The sequence below is a fragment of the Myotis daubentonii genome, chromosome 9 (genome assembly GCF_963259705.1).
Source record: "Myotis daubentonii chromosome 9, mMyoDau2.1, whole genome shotgun sequence".
NCBI lineage: Eukaryota > Metazoa > Chordata > Mammalia > Chiroptera > Vespertilionidae > Myotis > Myotis daubentonii.
The window spans coordinates 33,820,333-33,840,690 of record NC_081848.1 but is presented as its reverse complement, the minus strand read 5'-3'; the positions used below and the strand labels follow the sequence as shown (position 1 = coordinate 33,840,690).

The 20,358-nt window shown below is 39.4% G+C and overlaps 1 protein-coding gene across 6 annotated transcripts; it reads right to left on the bottom strand.

Annotated features, from left to right (window-relative positions):
* Positions 1-357: 357 nt before the first annotated feature.
* Positions 358-20,091, bottom strand: CCDC90B (coiled-coil domain containing 90B). 6 transcript variants are annotated; one of them, XM_059708285.1, is made up of 9 exons: positions 19,602-20,090; positions 17,546-17,662; positions 15,830-15,933; positions 9,637-9,738; positions 8,965-9,006; positions 8,798-8,869; positions 8,649-8,702; positions 5,174-5,288; positions 358-1,175 (listed from the first exon to the last, which is right to left on the bottom strand). In XM_059708285.1, the coding sequence occupies exons 1-9, from the start codon at positions 19,699-19,701 to the stop codon at positions 1,120-1,122; spliced, it is 762 nt and encodes a 253-aa protein (XP_059564268.1). In that variant the 5' UTR covers positions 19,702-20,090; the 3' UTR covers positions 358-1,119. The 6 variants fall into 6 exon arrangements, with proteins under 6 accessions (XP_059564268.1, XP_059564273.1, XP_059564272.1 ...); XM_059708290.1 differs by having other exon boundaries at positions 17,626-17,662; positions 19,602-19,702; XM_059708289.1 differs by lacking the exon at positions 5,174-5,288 and having other exon boundaries at positions 19,602-20,091.
* Between the last annotated feature and the right edge of the window lie 267 nt (positions 20,092-20,358).

The window sequence follows — 20,358 nt, the reverse complement described above, 5'->3', positions numbered from 1 at the left end:
ATGTAATAATCAGGGCTCAAGATTAGCAACTCAACAGATTTCATATTAAGTGTCATACACTTGTACTAGGACACACATCTAAAAATTTTAAATTTGTTTTTAATTGTTCAAGAATGTATGCACCCTATGTTCATAGCAGTGTTATTTACAATAACTAGTGTCTATAAACAGCTAAGTTCCCATCAGTAATAAGTGGGAAAAAAAGCTGTGGTACATTTATACAGTGGAATACTGAGCTGTAAAGTAGAAGGATCTCTTACCCTTTGCAACAGCATGGATGGACCTGGGGAGTATTGTGCTGAGTGATATAAGCCAGTCAGAGAAAAACAAGTATCACATGATCTCACCTGTATGTGGAATCTAATGAACAAAATAATGACAAATAAAATAGGTCCAGATGCATGGATGCATGGAAACAGACTGACAGATTTTAGAAGGGAGGGGGATGAGAGGGGTGGGAGGAGATTAACCAAAAAACTTATATGCATAGCCTTTGGACACAGATAATAGTGTGGTAAAGGCCTAGGGTGGAACAGGGACTAGTGGAGGGGGGAAGTAGAAGGAGAATAGGAAACATCTGTTATATGATTAACAATAGAAAACAAATTTAAAATTTTTTTAATTGTTTTTAATTGTACATTATTTTAAAAATCTCCAGCTATATGGTAAGTCACTTTAAGAATCCAAACAATTTTCTTATAATATTTTATTAAATATGAAAAGGTAATTGTGTAATAGTTATCAGGAAAGTTGCATAACAAAGTATGTAGGCAGTAGATACCAAAGAAATCCTATATGATTTACACAGTTATTCAAGCAAACACAAAACTCCGGTTCAGTTTCTATAAACTATCAAAAGGATAAAGACAAAAGACCCTTCTATGTCAAATTAACCAGGTTTTAATGGAAGCTTTTCAACATAATAAAATAGACATAAAAAAACACAGACAAACTACATTTTCTTATTCTAAAACATTTTTAAGTCCATATGTACTTTGAATAATCTTGTTGTATTAAGTTTTGCTACAACTTTTAGTGTTCAAAGTAAATCTATCCTAGTTCAGTGTTTTACGAAGTCAATGGAAGCAGTAGTAGAAGCATAATACAGTTGTTTCACTGCTATTTCCAGAATCTGTAAAATCCCAATGCTATTGCCAGGCAAGTGAACACTGAGGCTGTGAACAGAAGAAAACATGTTACAGTGGTCATGCATTTGTGATTACTTTTTGCAGAGAGAGAAACAGAATAATGTCATCTTCAACTTAAATGAACAAAAAACAAAGGGAATCCAATCAGTTTTGTATCTTAGGCTTTTCATTTCCCAGAAAATGAAGCTAAAGATAAAGGATATCCTTTAGGGCAGGATACCAATTCTTCTTAAAAGCTTTCTGTATTTTAAACCCAATTAAGGATGACAGTAATTTAAAAATGTAGGTCTTATAATTTAAGAATGTATAAATTGTTTAAATCCATTAATATTAGCAATAACAGTGACAACAATTATGAACTTTAATTTCAGATCTTAGATGTGAAAAACTATTTCACTTATATTTAAAAATTATGTAGTTAAGTTAGTAAAACTGACATCAGATCATCCATGAGAAAATTTATTTGCCTTTTCAATACATTTAAAAATGAATTTTCTCACAAATATTAAAATTCATATTAAAAACATAAATAAAAATTATAATGAAACCCTTTAAAAAAATCTCAGTGAGGTAGAAGCAAAGGTAGAACAAGCACCAGACTTTAACAGTTAATATACCACCTGCTCTTTGTTATATCATTCTGGACAAAAAAACCCCTTCCCTGTTTTTAAGCAGCTTAATCTGGATGAAGCTTTTAGGGACTCCCTAGTTTCTAGTTTGTTTAAACAGCCATGACCTTTTTATGTCCATGCACAAAGATATTTTTTACATCATTTATATAGAAAAAATTGGAAATAATCTATAATAGAAGTAGTCTATGATGCCATTAAAAATGACATACACTCATAGAATAAAAGACTAAATAAAATACAATAACATGTCCTTAATGATTACTTTTAATTGGTGGGATTATGGGTGATTTTAATTTTCTTCTTTAAAATTTTTAAACAGCCATGACTTTTAAAATAGGGAAACTGAAATGAAAGGCAAACTTCAACTAAAGACAAAAGAAATGCCTCTCATAGTAAAGCTATCCTACTTTTAATGTATAAAATTATACATTATCCCATTTGATCCCACTACTTACTGAAACTTGGTTAATGACAAGATCATTTCCTTAATTTTAAGAAATGGGATTAGGTCTCTTTAAGACACATAGGAAATGAGGACATTTGAGGAGAAAGTATAATACTAAGAGTTTCTTGTCTTGGTCAATTATACATTCTCCCATTTGATTATGCTATTATTTACTATCTTCCAAGCAGTGTGCTAAGGAATGATTATATACATTACCTTATTTAACCATAATTAAAAATCCTATGAGGTAGATGATATCATTCCCATTGTATAGATGAGACAAGTCCGAAGCTATATTGCTACCAGTGGTGGAACCAGGACTCAACACTCAGTGTTCCTGATTCTAGAGCTGTTGTTTTTAAAGGAAACCATTCTATTATCCTATTTATCCCTTGTCACCGGAAGGACTCAATCTAATTTGTTATTTTGGGGGCTACATAGTGCTATCTAGGTGGTATATTCTTGCTAACAGAAATAGCTAAGTTGTCTTAGACTACTAGGGAGTACTTTATTGTGAGGAAGGAGGTATTTCATTCCTTTATTAGAAAACACAACACAGTATGTGGGAACCACACCAGGGTCCCCAGATAATTCAGGCCAATGGGAACACAGAGTCCTTGTCGTCAACACACCAGAATGGCCAAGGCCTCTCTGAGCATAAGCCTAATTGGGGTGCCCAAGGCCAAGATACCATGAGTGGGTGCAAGGACACACGGTATACTGTGCCCTTCTATAGCCAAAATACGACTGGCATGAAGCCTTCTTTGTCTAAGGAATAATATAAAGTATATTACTAAGGCCAGGGTGCTGGGCAGGGTAGGGGCAAAAGAGCTCAGATACAGCTACCATGTTAACCAGCTAGAGTGTGCTGGGCAGGAGAGACAGAAGAAGCTGCTGAGGCAGGGAGCTTAGGTACCGCTAAGATGTAGGGCAGTGAGTCTAGGGGGCAGCGTGCGGCTGCTCAGATAATAGCTGAGTACCGAGACTGATGCTGCTTTGTGGGAAAGATGTTATCTGTTCACTAGCCAGTGGTCGGCTGCCTGCCTGTGTAGACTTTGCTGTGAAGGACTGTTGTGCCTGTACAGGACTGATGTGCCACTGGCTTCTGCAATAAAGACTCATTCTTACACACTCACACTTCTCATGGTTTCTCCGTCTAAGACCCAGCGTCATAGGAGGTCCAGCCCTAGCCCGAGGGGCTCGGACCCAACACCTGTTATACTCGTGAGCAGAGGCTAAAGGAGGAACTTGGACTAAGTCCCCAACCGTTAGTACAGTGGGCAGGGTTCAAGAAGGAGCCACCCTGGTGTAGTCAGGAAGAACTTAGAAGAATATATGGACTTAGGACAACTCAAAACAGCAGTGCTGAGCAGTGCTCTTGCTGTCTCTGACACAATGGTTACTGTATTTAAGTTTCTCATTTCTATTGCTGACTGTTACTTCTCATTGCTGTCATTGTGCCAACCCCAAATTGCTTTCAAATTTGTTGTTTATCTTTTATGGCCTATCTAAGACACTTCCTTTGGGTATATAAAATGCATAGGTGAGCCTGTGCCTGGTACATTTTAAGTTCTCTGTGTTAGATTTTACTACTTATCTGCCCAGAACAGAATTTGCCACATTAACTATAGATTAAATGGAAACTGCCATTATCTTACAGCTCTCGTTTCCTTGGCAATAGTGATCTGGGTCAAAGGGTGGTATATGACTCAAGATGGGCCATTCAGATCCCTTCCCTGGGATTTTCTGAATTGGAACTAAGGAAAAGGATAATTTTTCATGGTTGGTGAAACTGGAATGATATGAGTCTGGTGGCCATGTTTATAATCCCATGGAGGAAGCTGGTTTAAGAAAATGAGACAGATATTCAGAGACAAGATACCGTACAGAGAAAGTTGTGATTCCAATTATCCCTAGGCTGAAGCTATACCTCTGCCTTTCTTCCATAATTCAATCTTCACTCCTACTGCCACCTCAATATCATTAGCGGCTGCCCAGAAAACCACTGATAGTATAAATCAGCAATTTTGTTTTGGACAGCAGTTCAATAATATGAAAACTTTTAAATGTGCACATCTTTTAAACACAAAAAGTATAAATGTGCAAAGCAGTTTATACAGAAATACTAGCATGAGGGCACAAAGGGGTGTGTGTATTTACCCAAACACAAACATATATATGGCTGTTCAGTGCATTGTTTTTAATAATGAAAAACTCGTAGCAGAAAAGTTGTCTGTACAATATGACCTAATTATTATTTTTAAAAATTGTAATGTTTATATAAAGAAGAGAAATCCTGAAAGATACATACTACTAATAGTAAATACCTATGAGGGAGTAAAAGGCTTTAACTTTTACTGTGTGGTTTCTGAATTACAAGAATCACTTATAATGAAAATATATTACTTTTTATAAAAAGAAACAAAAAAGTACTATTTGACTAGGGTATTTTTCCTTCCTCCTTGGGGTCTTGTAATTGGTTCAGGTCCCATGGTACTTGAGTCTAGTATGGGACAAATAATCTAATTTTGGGGTAGTATCAGTGCTCAGTCAGATGGATTCAAGATAGGAGATATTTCCCCCCTTTGCTTGCTATAATTTTTAATGGCCTACATATATTTTAGCTATAATTTCCTGTAAGTCCACTCTGATGGAAGAGCACAGCAATAAAAATAACATTTTTTAATTGTAGAATACCTAGTTCATCTTTGCAGCATTTTGTACTTGTGTTTATATATTTCTTGGATATCGATAAGTTTTTTCCTATTAGTAAGTTGCAAAGTTGCCTGTTAAACTTATATCCCAATCTTATTGCCTTCCAAACTTAGTCTTCACACACTGCAGGGACCAAGCAATAAAGGAAACCTCCATTTTTTCTTCTTTGCTGGCCATGGTTACCTTGGGAGGTAGGAGCTGACAGGTCTGATAATCAAATAACACAGCCTTACCTGCAAGATAACGAATTGTCTCAAGCTTGTTAGATTCCATTAGTGTTTTTAAAGAAGCAATTTCAGTGTCAATTTTATTACTGGTCTCTGAAATAATACTTTTGGTTATGGTATCCTGTAATAAATGAGAATAAATACAATCAAGTTTCGTCCTCAATATATTATTGGGAAAATATTTACATTAAAAATATTATTTATGGGTGATTTTGTGTATTACAATAGTCTTTTTAATCCTCACCCAAGAATATTTTTTCTATTGATTTTTTAGAGAGAGTACAAGAGAGGGAGGAGGGAAAGCGAGAGCAAGAGAGTAGGAGAGAAACATTGATGTGAGAGAGACACAGATTAGCTGCCTCCTGCATATACCGATTGGGGCTGGGAATCAAACCTGCAACTGAAGTATGTGCCCTGACTGAGAATTGAACCCTAGACCTTTCTGTCCACAGCCAATGCTCTACCCACTGAGAAACACTGGCCAGGGCTTTTTTTTTTTTTTTTTTTTTAATGTTTTTATTGATTTCAGGGAGAGGAAGGGAGGGATAAAAACATCAATGATGAGAGAGAATCATTCATCAATTGCCTCCTGCATGCCCCTCACTGAGGATTGAGCCCACAATATGGGCATGTGCCCTGACCGGGAATCAAACCATGACCTCCTGATTCATGGGCTGATGCTCAACAAAAATCTTAAGTGGGGCAACAGTTAAAAGCAGTGTGATATTAAGAAAAAACATTATGTGAATATTACAGACTAAGAAAAAATATTCCTTCTACCCTGATATTTGGAGACCAATTATTAGGATTATCAAATTCTGGTGATAATCCTACTAAAAGCCTCATAGTAAGTTATTTGAGACTTAAATATATAAGAGGATAAACTAAGAAGAAAAATATTTACCGTATTTTTCTGTGTATATGATGCCCCCACTTTTCCAACCCCAAATTAAGAAATCAGTATTTTTTCCCCTGTATATATTTGGATAATCTTTTTTAAAAATTGTTTTATTGCTTAAAGTATTACAAAGAATATTACATATATCTCCTTTTTTTCCCTCTCCTTGACCTTCCCCTGGCCTCCCCTACCCCCACATCTTATGTCATTGGTTATGCTTATATGCATGCATACAAGTCCTTTGGTTGATCTCTTACTCACCCCCCCCCAACCCTCCCTGGCCTTCCCGCTGTAGTTTGACAGTCTGTTCAATGTTGCTCTGCCTCTGTATCTATTTTTGTTCATCAGTTTATAATGCTGTTACTTATCCATAAATGAGTAGTGAGATCATGTGGTATTTTTCTTTCATTAACTGGCTTATTTCACTTAGCATAATGCTCTCCAGTTCCATCCATGCTGTTGCCAATGGTAAGAATTCCTTCTTTTTTACAGCAGCATAGTATTCCATTGTGTAGATGTACCACAGTTTTCTAATCCATTCATCTGCTGATGGGCACCCAGGCTGTTTCCAGATCTTAGCTATGGTGAATTGTGCTGCTATGAACATAGGGGTGCATTTATCCTTTCTGATTGGTGTTTCTGTTTTCTTGGGGTATATTCCTAGAAGTGGGATCACTGGGTCAAATGGGAGTTCCATTTTTAACTTTTTGAGGACGCTCCATACTGTCTTCCATAGTGGCTGCACCAGTTTGCATTCCCACCAGCAGTGCACGAGGGTTCCTTTTTCTCTGCATCCTCTCCAGCACTTGTTGTTTGTTGATTTGTTGATGATAGCCATTCTGACAGGTGTGAGATGGTACCTCACTGTTGTTTTGATTTGCATCACTCGGATGATTAGTGACTTGGAGCATGTTTTCATATCTCTCTTGGCTTTCTGAATGTCCTCTTTTGAAAAGTGTCTATTTAGGGCTCTTTTGCCCATTTTTTTGATTGGATTGTTTATGTTGAATGAGTTCCCTATAAATGTTGGAGATTAAACCCTTCTTGGTGATAACATTGGCAAATATATTCTCCCATGTAGTGGGCAAGAAATCAATATTTTAAACATTTTGCTGTTTTTCCTCTTAAGGCCTTCTTTTTTTTGGTATCTTAAGTTGTTGTTTTTCCTGTTTTCTACACTCAGTGGGAAGAGGTCCAAATTGTCTCTCTGCAGCTCTATTTCCATGCTCTTTTGCATAGATGATAACATTCAGTTGGAATTTTGCAGAGTAAGACAAATGCTTACCGGTATTTATCTTTTTATTTTTTGACATTTTTATGGGCTCAGAAAGCTCTGGTCCCTGTTGCATCTGTGCACTTTCCACCTCCATTTACAGCATCAGCTGATGTCAGTAACAATAAGGCTCGTGATTGGAGGAAGCCTGTTTGACAAGGTATGGCAGCTATGCACCGCACAAGGCTGCTTCCTAGGCTGACTTCTGTGTATAAGACGTCCCTCAATTTTCAGTCTAATGATTTTAGAAAAAAAATAGCGTATTATATACAGAAAAATACGGTAGTCATTGAACTATCACTGTATGTATAGAAAGGCTAAGGTAGTTAAAAATTTAAATATATTTTGCAGAAGAAAAAACCTCACCAGGTTTATAATGTGAACTGGCACCAACATTAAAGGAAATGGCAGAAATGCTTGTTGGGTAACACTGAATGCTATGTGTATAGGAGCTAAGAGATGGGAAGAGAGAGAAAATGGTACTGAGAGCTCAGAAATTAGCTGTGAGAGAATTATTACATTTCCTTATCTCCTTTATCTGGCCAAAAAGTAAGAGGACAGAATAGGATGCTAAGAAGGGCAAATGGAACCTTCCCTTCTATTAAATTAGAAGCAAGAAAGTGCTGTCTCTTCTGTTAGAATGTAGACCAAATGGCTTTTAACTTTTAGGAGAAGGACTAGGCAAAGACATAAAGCTGGGTTTTACTCAAGCCACAGAGATTAATGATTACAATTTAGGATTACTGAAAAGGTAACCATTAACAATGAGTATGGGGTTTAAAATCCAGGTTCATATCCCAGCTCTACCACTTATTAGCTGTGTGACCTTAATGTCCCTTTGCCTCATTTTTTAAATTGGTAAAAAGGGAATAAGCCTGCCTGCCTCACAGAGGCTGATGTGTAAGGATTAAATAAAAGACAAAAGTAAAGCAAGTAGAACAATATCTAACATGTAATAAGCACTCATTAAATATTTACTATTATTTTTTAAAATTTAAAGGTAATTTAATCTAGACACTTAAATACTAATTATGAATCCTTTATTTTTTATATGAAAGTAATTTAGTTTGAAAAAAGTATGCTACCAGGAAAGCTTGGTTCTGACTCAGCGGTCAGAGCTCACAGCTCAGGTACTATCACCCACCTCGTGGCATTATCCCCAGTGCTGGTCAACCATAAAAGCTATGAGGAAATCATGGATTCTTTAGGGCTAGCTGTTTAAAGTCCAAACTTATAAAATGATACACATAAAAGAAGGTACACAAGGCCTGAGAGATGTACAAAAGAGAAATTTTTACATACTAACTTACCTTTTTGGTAAATTCTGTGGTTGCTTCCATAAGTTTCTTTTCTTGATCTGTAAACTAAAGGATATGATGCATCAGGAGATTAAGAAAAAAGACTAACAGGGATTAAAAAGCAGCAAGCAACCAAGAAAATGCATTTAAAAGCTCATTACCATATCTGTTACTCTGCTCCTTTCTAGGTTGATATCCAGTTTATTATCTGCTCTGATTCGACTGGTTTCATTCTTTAAAGAAAGTAAAAATATTTAAAGTGTGATCTTGTAACGAGTATTTTGAAAATAATAAAATATTTTTAAATGGGAAGAAACATTTCACTTACTATTAATTGTTGCTTAACTTGTTCTAATTCACTCTTCATTTTCTAGATGTAAGAAAGATCACATACAATTAGCATTAAACCAAAAGCCTATATTATGATTATGATTTTTTCCTCATAAAATTTGAAACCCTAGATTAGCAAAAACTGGGTGATCTAAGGATTTGATTAAAAATAAAGATAAAAAAGAATAATTCATCATATTTAGAAAATAATTCTTAGGAAATCATTAGAAAATATATTTATGTTTTAGTTTTCTACTTTTTAAAACAACTGATATTCTACATTTAAAAACAGTTAATCTACTGGATAACAAATTTCCCCTGAATTAAAAAAAAACATATTTTTCTCTTAAATGACTAATTAGTGCAGAATAAAATAAAATGGAAAATACCATTCAGTTTTGAGAACATTATACTATGCGCTATTCTAAAATTGTATATAATATAAAGAGTTTAAATATCTAAGTGACTTTTATACATATAAAATACAACTCTTATTCTTTACTATGCAAGAAACTATGCTTTATACATCATAAGATTAGGTATGGTTAAACATATAGTCTATTTTTATCTAAAAATTTGTAAATAATTATTTAGTAACCACATAAAATTATCAAGTAGACCACTTGTGAAGTCAGTTATTTTATTAGTAATAAACTGAAACTTGTGTCACCTCGTTCTCTGCTCTCAGATTTGCAAATTCACTTTTCTCTAGGATGACCATGTCTTTCCTGATAGAGTCCAAATGAGCCATTAGCTGTTGTACTGTTATTTCCTAGAAAATAAAATAAAATAGACTAATGATCTATGGAAAGTCATCCCCTTACATGGAGTCATTTTCATGAAACTTCAGTTTCATATGCTAAAGATACAATGTCGCTTGGCTAAGTAAAACAAAACAACATATAAAACCTACATATCTGAATTATCAAAATGAAAAGCAACAGGAGATTCAAGGAAGAAAAAGTATTTCCCAGCCCTAGTCAGTTGCTCAGTGGTTAGAATGTCGGCCTTTGGACTGAAGGGTTAAGGGGGTTGAGGGCACGTACCTCAGTTGCAGGCTCAATCCCTAACCTGGTCGGGGCACGTGTGGGAGGCAACCAATCGAGTCTTTCTCATATTGATGTTTCTCTTTCTCTGTCTCTCTCCTGCCCTTCCACTCTCTAAAAATCAATGGAAAAAATATCCTCGGGTGGGAACTAACAAAAAATAAAAAAGTATTTCCTGAAGTGAAGTAAATGTCTGGAAACATTTATGAAAGAATCCCAATAAAGTATTTATTTAACATCTATGAGTTCCTCAACAAAAAATGGCTACATGGAAAGGGTTTTGTTAATCATTTTACTGCTTTGAGGGATTTCCTACCATCAGAAAATTCCAGGGTCCTGGATAAGACTCAGAAGTTAAGTAGTAAAACAAAATAGGTAGAAGTATGATTTAAATAACTACCCCTTGTCAGCATAAGTAGTGATTTTTAAATGGCATTTCAATTCTGTATCTTTCAGCTGAAAACAGATAAAGCAAGAGATACATTGAAATGAATAGGAAAAAAAACATTTTTAGCTATTAATTAGTTGATTTTTGTTAAACCTTTAAGCCAATTTGTATTTTATCAAAATAAGTTTGCCCATTCCTGGTGGCAACATCATGAGTAAATTAATATAAACACACACACAAAATAAATAAAATAAATTCCTGGGTAACTTTCCCATATTCAGCACTACAAGAATATGTGAAAGAAAAGGTGATTCCTATCTGATAGATTTATAAGCTTTTGCTTTGCTAAGGAGGGACATTTCAACACTAAACTTCTTTTTTTTTGTTGTTAATCCTCACCTGAGGATATTTTTTTCCATTGATTTTTAGAGAGAGTGGAAGGAAGGGGAAGAGACAGAGAGAGAGAAACATCGATGTCTCTCTCACCAATTGGTTGCCTCCTACATGTGGCCCCAACTGAGGCCCGAATGAGCCTGCAACCCAGGTAACATGCCTTTGGCTCTTCAGTCGTTGGCCAACAATGCTAACCGCTGAGCCAAACTGGCTAGGGTTTAACACTAAACTTCTTATACTTGGTAGCTTGTTGACTCATTTCTCCTCCTTTACCAAAAGAAAAAGGAGATGAGGAGGTAGCCAGGAAAAGGACCCTCAATACAGGGTATATAAACAAAACCAAAAAAGCCTCAGAAAGACCTGGATCACTAGTGGAACTCCCATTTTTCTGGTCACAGTTTGTAGCCAGGAGTGCATTGTTGAGTTTACAGTCCTCCACTGACCAATATGGGCAAGAAAGACTATTTCAAAACTGACCTGATTTTTAGAAAACAGGCTATCACAGTTCCAGATGCATGACCAAGAAATGACTCAGTCTTCAAAGGGTCTAGAATGCACAACGTTCTCCAATGACAACTTCCAGATGGCACAGTCATATGGAGTAGATGTTAAAAATGTGAGTTCTGGAGTCAAACTGCCTGGCTTTGAATCCAAATGCTGCCATTTACTGTGAGACTTTGGGAAAGTTATTTATTTGACCTCACTAGTAAAATGTAAATAATAACAGTACCTACACCTATTTGGAAAATTAAACAAGACAGTGCACATCAAATGCTTAATGTAATACTTGGCACACGGTGAGCACTCAAAGAATGTTGGTTATTATTAATATTATCAGAGACAGGGATGTGATGGCTGGAGCAGGCCAGTGTAACACCAATGTTTTGATGTGGGGATGTTTTGCCTTAAATATTAATCCTATCATAAAAATTATTATTTTTTTGCTGTGCACAATAAACATCCCGAGTCTTATGCCTTCCCTAACCTTCATCCTTATTATTGGGGGTAGGAGGTTCATTTCCTTTTTGCAGTTCTATTTGATATAGTCATGAGATTTAGTTCAGAAGTCATGTAGAAGTGGCTCTATGGGCTGTGTTAGTCCTACTCAAAATGTCATTATGAAGGAGTTCTAAAACATTAAGCATAATGTTAATCTTTATTTTGAATCTTTAATAAAATGTTATTACTGAGACTATGTAGAGAATAGTTGAAAATGTAATCATAGATTTCTTGTGGAGTCTGAACCTGGATAAGGAATTGTACTATGACCCTAATAGCCTCTATTTATCTCCATTTCCTCCTTTAAATATAGTTTGTGATTCAACAGGCCTATAAAACAGCACAGGTACCCATCTTCAAAAACTTGAAATGGAAAAGTATAATCCAGTATCAAGTAGTCGAATCTATTAAGTGTAATCATTGTAATTATTAAGGAGCCACCAGAGAATATGAATATAATTCAGATTATAAGTGAATTCAGAATATAACTGTTCTCAGACTGAGCAGACTCGACATAGTATGGCCCCTCCTAAAGTGATCAAGTACAAAGCTTGTTTGTCCATTGGCCCTGAGCCTCACTCCCATCTTTCATGACATCTTGCGTTATTCTATCCTAGAGGTGGGGTCAGCAAGGGGATTGGGCTCAAGGATGGAATGGGCCGTAACCGGTTTGGCTCAGTGGATAGAGCGTCAGCCTGAGAACTGAAAGGTCCCAGGTTCGATTCTGGTCAAGGGCATGTACCTTGGTTGCAGGCACATCCCCAGGAGGGGGTGTGCAGGAGGCAGCTGATCGATGTTTCTAACTCTCTATCTCTCTGCCTTCCTTTCTGTAAAAAAAATCAATAAAATATATATATATATAAAAGGAAGGAATGGGATTCCAATGTCACACACCACTAATAAAAAAACCCAAAAGTTTAGCAGTGATACTCCTACATCTGATCCTACATTTTGAATATGATTAAATGGTCCTGGCAGAGGCATCCCTACCCGGCTGGACCCTACCCCCACCAGCTTTCCCTCCACCTCACTCTCCTCTTCCCCCTCCCCAGGTTTTTTTTTCCGGGTTACCGCCCCTAAGGAGCCTGAAAAAAAAAAAAAAAAAAAAGTCCTGGCAGCATAAACATTTCTCAAACCAGTTTTAACTCACTATTACATATCGGGTAAACGTAAAAATCTGATTTAAGAGTATATTACTTTATTAAAAACTAGAGGTCCAGTGCACGAAATTCATGCACGGGGGTGTCCCTCAAACCAGCCTGCACCCTCTCGCAATCTGGGGCCCCTTGGGTAGGTTCCCTAGGCCTGGCAGGCGATCAGGGCCTATCGGGGCTTTCCTTCCTCCCCTTCACCTGCTGCGGACAGCTGGCCTTGCCCCCACCACTGCGTGCCATCTGTGTGGTGGTGACGCCCCATTCCCTTGCCACCGGTAGCCTCCCTCTGCAGGTAACAGGTGTGGGCGCGACCACTTGGCTGGCCTGGGCCTCCCTCTGCAGGGTGATCGCTGGCCAGCACTGCACACGCACCACAGCATCTCTGGCCAGTGGCCTGGACCTCCCTCTGCGGGGCAATTGTGGGGCCCCCCAACCAATTGCATCGCACCCGCCTTGGCGGGCCTGGCACCAGGGCGTGTCATAGTGTGGTCATCCGGATGGTGGTCTGCTGTTTGATCGATTTGCATATTACACTTTTATTATTATACACTAGAGGCCCGGTGCACAAAAATTTGTACACTTGGGGGGAAGGGGGGGTCCCTCAGCCCAGCCTGTGCCCTCTCGCAGTCTGGGACCCCTCGGGAGATAACGACCTGCTGGCTTAGGCCTGCTCCCGGGTGGCAGAGGGCAGGCCCAATCCCTAGGTGCAGCCCCTGGTTGGGCTCAGAGAAGGACCGATTGGGGAGCTGGGGTGCTGCCCCGTCATGCACAGAGCAGGGCGGATTGGGAGGTTGTGATGCCACCCTCAGTCACGCTCAGGGTAGGGCCGACTGGGGGGTTGGGGCACCGTCCCGTCACACTCAAGGCAGGGTCGATGGGGAGGTTGCGGCGCCACCCCGTCACGCACAGAGCAGGGCCCATCAGGGGGTTGGGGCACCGCCCTCTATCACCCACAGAGCAGGGCCGATCAGGGGGTTGGGGTGCCGCCACTCTCACACTCAGGGCAGGGCCGATGGGGAGGTTATGGCTCTACCCCATCACACACAGAGCAGGGCCCGTGGGGGGGGGGAGGGTTGGGGAGCTCCCCCCTATCAGGCACAGAGCAGGGCTGCTCAGGGGGTTGGGGCCCCACCCCATGTCACACACAGAGCTGCAGGGCGATCGGGGTTTGGGCGCTGCCCCCTGTCACGCTGATCCCGGTGCCGGGAGGCATATTATCCTTTTACTATATAGGGTAGAGGCCTGGTACATGGGTGGGGCTGGCTGGTTTGCCCTGAAGGGTGTCCTGGATCAGGGTGGGGGTCCCCACTGGGGTGCCTGGCCAGTCTGGGTGAGGGGCTGAGGGCTGTTTTCAGGCTGGGAGTGACTGAAGTTCCCAACCGCTCCTTTTCTTTTTTTTTTTTTTTATTCTGGGCCAGCTTTACCTTGAGGCTTGGCTCCAGCTCTTAGGCCTCCGCGGCTGAAAGTAGGTTTCTGGCCTTTGCTTATAATGTTGCGAATCTGCTGGCTGAAGTCCGGAGGTATTTGTTACAATGTTTCTTAAACTGCCCGCTCAGAGGCCTGCAATAGCAGGCGGGGAACGTTGGTTTCCTCCAACGATCCTCCGTCACTGAGGCAAGCAAGCCTCATGTTAGTTTCAAGCTGCCTGGCTGCCGGCCGCCATCTTGGCTGACAGTTAATTTGCATATCTCACTGATTAGCCAATGAAAAGGGTAGCGGTCGTACGCCAATTACCACGTTTCTCTTTTATTAGTGTAGATGTCAGTAGCTCCATTAGCTCTTTCAGGATAGCTCGGAGAGTTGGGAGAATGAAACGATTGGCTTTTTCTCAGATTTAGTAGTCTATTATGATTCTGAATAAATTAAGCTAAAATAATGCACATACAAGTTTTCAGGTAAGTTAAATTCAGGAGTTGAATACTCTTAATTCTAAATGTCTAATTGGAAATTATTGTAAATATCTTTAAAAAGCTTTTGGTCCTTCATGATCTTTAATGTAATGATATTTTATGTAAGAGCTGCTAATTTTACACAAGAAAGAAACCCTCTGCTGTGAAATATTTATCTAAGGAAGTTGAAATTTGAAAAATTAAAAAAATAACCATAAAAAGATTCTTAAACATAGTGAATTGATTCATGATGACAAACTATGAATTATTTCACAGTTAGGTTCACTGAGCTTATTCTATTCTTTATATAAACTTGTCGCTTTTGTCCATAGCACCACAATGACAACTCTTGCAAATTACTCAACCTCTCTGATCATCTTTTCAGTGGCAAAAGAGAAAAATTCTACCTACATTTCAAAGTTGTTAGAGTGGTTAAATAAGTGGGAAGTCCCCAACATTTGTGCCTCTAACATCTTAAGTTCTTAGTAAATGGCATTATTTTGACTTAAAGGATTTGTGTATCCAGTCAAATTAAAGCATCTTAGCCAGGTGATTTATGAAGTCCTTCCCAGCCTTCTGGCCTTCTAAGTTTGTGAAAATTAAGCAGAATTTACACATGACTGCAGTAAAATATTTTTATTATATAGAAGGATTAGCTTTTCTACCGTGGTGGGCTTTCAACAGGGAAAAAGTTATTTCACTAATGATCTACCACCATCTCATGATTCTAATAATATAATTATCTGACAATGAAAGATTAGACAAAATTTCATTCTCTGTGTTACCATAATTGTTATGACTATTCTCACTCCTTAATCTTTCTAGGTACTGACTTTAGTAAAGGTTTTCTGTTTGTTTGTTTTGCTTTTGATCCCTTTAGAGAGAACAATAAGGAAGATGCAGGTGTGTGGGGGAGGTCATTGGGCAGACAGAGATGCAGTTATAAAACAGATTGTCTAATGAAACTTAGAAGTGATCAAAAAGAAAATGTTACCTGTTGAGCTTGAGTGACCATCTCCTTATAGATAGTATCCAAGCTGACATTTGATAAAGTGGTTAATGCTGATACAATTGTTTCTGCTTGTGCTTTGTCAAATCCTGTAGGCAGTAAATAGGTATTTATATATTTTTAAAAGTGCACATTCTTATCAGAATAGACAGCTGGAATAACTTTCCCTATAAATTGTTATGTTTTTATAAAATGGTTACAATAAAAATTTGGCAGATTATGCTAAATTACTCTCTAAAAGCAATCTACACTGTCCATTATCCCAATCTATAGCAATACTGATATTACTAGTCTTACTTATTATTTATTAATTTTTAATTGTACATTTTATTTTGAGATACATTTTAGTTTTATTTACTTTTTAAATAAAAAATACATGTTCATAGTATAAAGTTGAAAATGTATGAAGGGTGAGAGGTCTCTGTTCCAGTTATATTTTACTATAAAAATAGTGGCATAACCACCCCAAAAATAGTGGCATAATACAGTAACACGCAAGTCAGTTCTCCTTCAGGAGTCTTTTTAGTTTTTTTTACTTTTGAGTGTATAAGTGCCATAAAAAATGGTATTGCATTGGTTATTTTAAATATATTTTATTGATTTTTTTACCGAGAGGAAGGGAGAGGGATAGAGAGTTAGAAACATCGATGAGAGAGAAACATTGATCAGTTGCCTACTGTACCCACCCTACTGGGGATGTGCCCACAATCAAGGTACATGCCCTTGACCGGAATCAAACCTGGGACCCTTGAGTTGGGAGGCCAATGCTCTATCCACTGAGCCAAACCAGTTAGGGCTGCATTGGTTATTTAATCTGTACTTAAAATTTGCATTTCCTTGGTCAAACATCTTTACATATACTTACTGACTACTGATATTTATTTTTCTGTGAGCTATTTGTTTATAGCTTTTGCCCATTTTTCTGAAAATTGCTGAACTTTTTTCTTATCAATTCATATGGACTCTTTATTAAAACATAGGCTCATTGTCATGTTTCTGCAAAAAAAAATATTTCTGTATCACATCTGTCAGTATTTACTTTGCTTTAGAGTTTTGTTTTGCTCCCTCTAAAAATCTAAACATACTCTATATTCTAGTACTCTATTATAGTTTTTCTTTCATTTTTTATATTTAGCTTTTAGTCAATCTAAAATTTATTTTTCAGTAAGGAGATCATATATATTTTTCCCAGTGGCTAGTCAGTTACCATAACTCATTTATTAAATAGTCCTTCCTTTCCCTAGTTGTGATACTTTATTGCTTGCTAAACCCATATATGTGTGTGTCTGATTCCCAGTCTATAATCTACTTTTCTATGTGATACTACGTATGTAAATGAATGTTTTGATATGTGGTCAGTTTTTGTGCTTGTTTCTTTATTTTCTTTTTTGCTGTTCTTAAACATTGTCCTTGTACTTCCACATTCTCTTCAGTATCAGCCTAGAAACTCGTTTATTTTTTCTTTTTTACATAATTGGAATCACTCTATACATGTAATTTTACATAATGCTTTTTTTCATTTACATACTTGAACATAATCAAGCCATACCATTTTTTATGACTATAAAATATTCCATTGTCTGGATGGCACTTACATTTAAATAGTGACTCTTAATTGTTCCTAATAGTGATACTGTCTTGACTAGGTAATATATCATGAGTGGTAATTTACTTCTGTCGAGAGATACCCATGTTTCTCACCATGAGTTTCCAAGTTCTGAATCAATGCATGGGTATCAAAAGTTAATTTCCTTTGTTCTAAAGGAGTTATGTCCACTCGCCTTATATCATGTCCTTTGGTTGTGGTGGTTAAGAAGTCTGAAAAGAGAAGACAATATTTTTATTTCTTGTCGTAACAGAAGCATCATACTTCAGCTTCTAAAGCATTTTTCCCATTTATTTATAATACAGTTTCAGCTCTTCTACTTAGGAATTCTGTGATTTCAGGCAAGATAACTGACTCCTCTGAGTCACTGACTCTTTTATCCAAAAGTGTCTATCATTATTTGGCATAACAAACATTCAATAAATGTTTCCTTCTTTTAGTCTTTAGAAATGTTTAAGAGTCATTCTAAAATAATATACATCAAAAGCTTTGATTATCACTGCCACATCTCTACCAGAGAACATAAATTGCCCAACTGGCCTCAGTGCTCAAAAGTTTTTTATAGAGCTATGAGAATTTTTAACACCTATATCCCCATCCAAAGTAGCTTTCTGTACTCCCACACTCTTACATATTCTGTTCACTTCCCACATAGTTCTCAGTTCTAATTTGAAGTTATGTATGGTTTGTCTTTCTGAATCACAATATAAGCTCCATGAGGCCCTGACTGTTTTTCATTACTTTTTTTTTTTATTAATACCTAGAACAGTGGTTGGAAATAGTTGGGCTAAAATATTTTATGGTTGAATCAATGAATTTGACTTTAAAAGCTGGAGTATTTACTGTTAACACCAAAGCCCTAGGAAGTTTCACATTTTAAAAATATATGTCCTCTTTCAATAAATTCCCAATTTTTAAGGCATAGAGATAGATGATGCGCAAAATCAGACATAACATGTTTTCATTGACTTTATAGGTTAGTAGGCAGGAAATAGATTTTTTAAAAAATCTAAATATAAACTCAATTCAAATGATGAAAAGAGTAAGGGGCCACTTAAGGTTTCTCCAACAGATTCAAGAGCCATAACTCAGCAAATACGTTGAAGCATTATCGTTTATTTATGGTGATGTATTACCAGTATTATATGCACTACAAAGTTCTCTAAAACGGTTTAATATTGTTTTCATTTGAATATGTAAACAAAGTTCACCTCTAAAAGTTCACACAGATAGGACTGAGATTGGGGTGACTTCCCAGGGTTCAAAAAATGCCACCTCCCTTTTGTAAAGGCCGTCTCATGTGCATGCAAGTTAAACACCTAAATACAGAGCCAACGAGCTTGTGAAGGGCCCTGGCAGCTGAACCGCGGTCTCACTGGGAGTAAAACGGCGCCAGGCGCCGAACAGCACAAAGCCCCGCCCGCGGTGCTGGTTGGCTCCCCGGCCCTGGAGAGGCCAGGTGAGCACAGGACGCTACGTTAGTGCCGAGCGCCCACCGTGGGCAGCCTCACGGGTTTAAAACTTGGTGGTGGGGGGCGGGGGAGGTTCCGAAAACCTCTCTCAGAATAAAGTCAGATGCCCTTCGGGACACACTGCTCACAGGGGTGCCAACGCTGAACCTGGAAGTCCCAGGACCCACACTGACTGGTTTTTGAACGGCCACTGCCGATGAGCGCAGAGAACCGGACATCACGGTGAGAATAAAGCGGGCCCGGCAGACGCTGCAGCCTCCGTCACCGGGGCTCGGGGCCAGCTCCCACATAACAGTCTAACCGTGAACAGGCCACGAGAAGACAGGCTCTCCCGACACCGACTCCCTGACGCGGGCACCCGACAGACCTACAGGAGGGGGGGACCTCCGGCTCCTTTGACAGTGGAAAGGCAACGAGAGCTCAGGAAGAAGCCCGGCGGGGCTCTCGCGGTGCCGCCGGGGGGCGGGGGGGACCCCAGGCCTTCCGAGGCTCGCTCTCAGGAGGGCAGGCAGTCTTCCCCGCAGGCCTGGCCCACCCGGGGCGAGGCCGGGCAGCAGGGTCTCCAGCCCCAGGAGAGCGCCGGGCAGGAGGGCGTGGCACCTGCTCCCTGGACCCGGGCTCGCTGGAGCATCCTTTCTCTGGGACGCGCACCGACCTCGGGACACGGGGTCTTCCTCACCTCTCCGCAGGGCCGGCGAGAAACGCCCGCGGGTGGTTGAAACCCGGCGGTCCACGAGGCTCTCAGAGCGCAGGAGCCGCCAGACGCTGCGACCCCACATATCTCGAGTTTCCCGGTCAGCGGAAGCGAAAGGCTGGGTGGATCACGCTCAGACTATCGGGGACGGTAGTTCTGGCGCCGCGAGGATGCTGGGAAATGTAGTTTTCGACCTGCCGCAACGCCCCGCCCAGCGCCAGCTCGCACAGCGGCTCCGCAAAGCCGGGCCTCCTCACAGACGGACCCACAATTCACTGGCATAGGTCAGAGCGGCTCCGCCTCGCCTACCACCCCTTCCCAGCCCCGACGCGCCGTTACCGCCCTAAGGAAGCGGGATCTTGTCTTTGAACCTTCTGGAGCCCGCTTCCTGGCAACGAGGTACAGTTCAGCAGAATAACCCTGGAGAACTAGCGGCCATTGCACCTTGGGTTCACTGGGAGATGGAGTCACATTTAGCCGCACAGCAACCTGGGACCTGAAGTCCTTAGCCGCTAAGCCTTCTGGGGAGGGAGGGGGGTCACGTAAAAACCCTTCTGGGAAATGTAGTCCAGAGAATCCCTCATTCTTGCTGCCTTACATCCTGCGGCTTCGCCCTCTGGTGCACAGGAGGAGGAACTTGAGCTGGTTGAGTCCCTCTTCAGGGAAACTGAATTCCTCTGCTTCTAGGGTAGACCTGATGATATGCACCACTTATCCCTCTCAGACCTCAGTTACTTCAGAC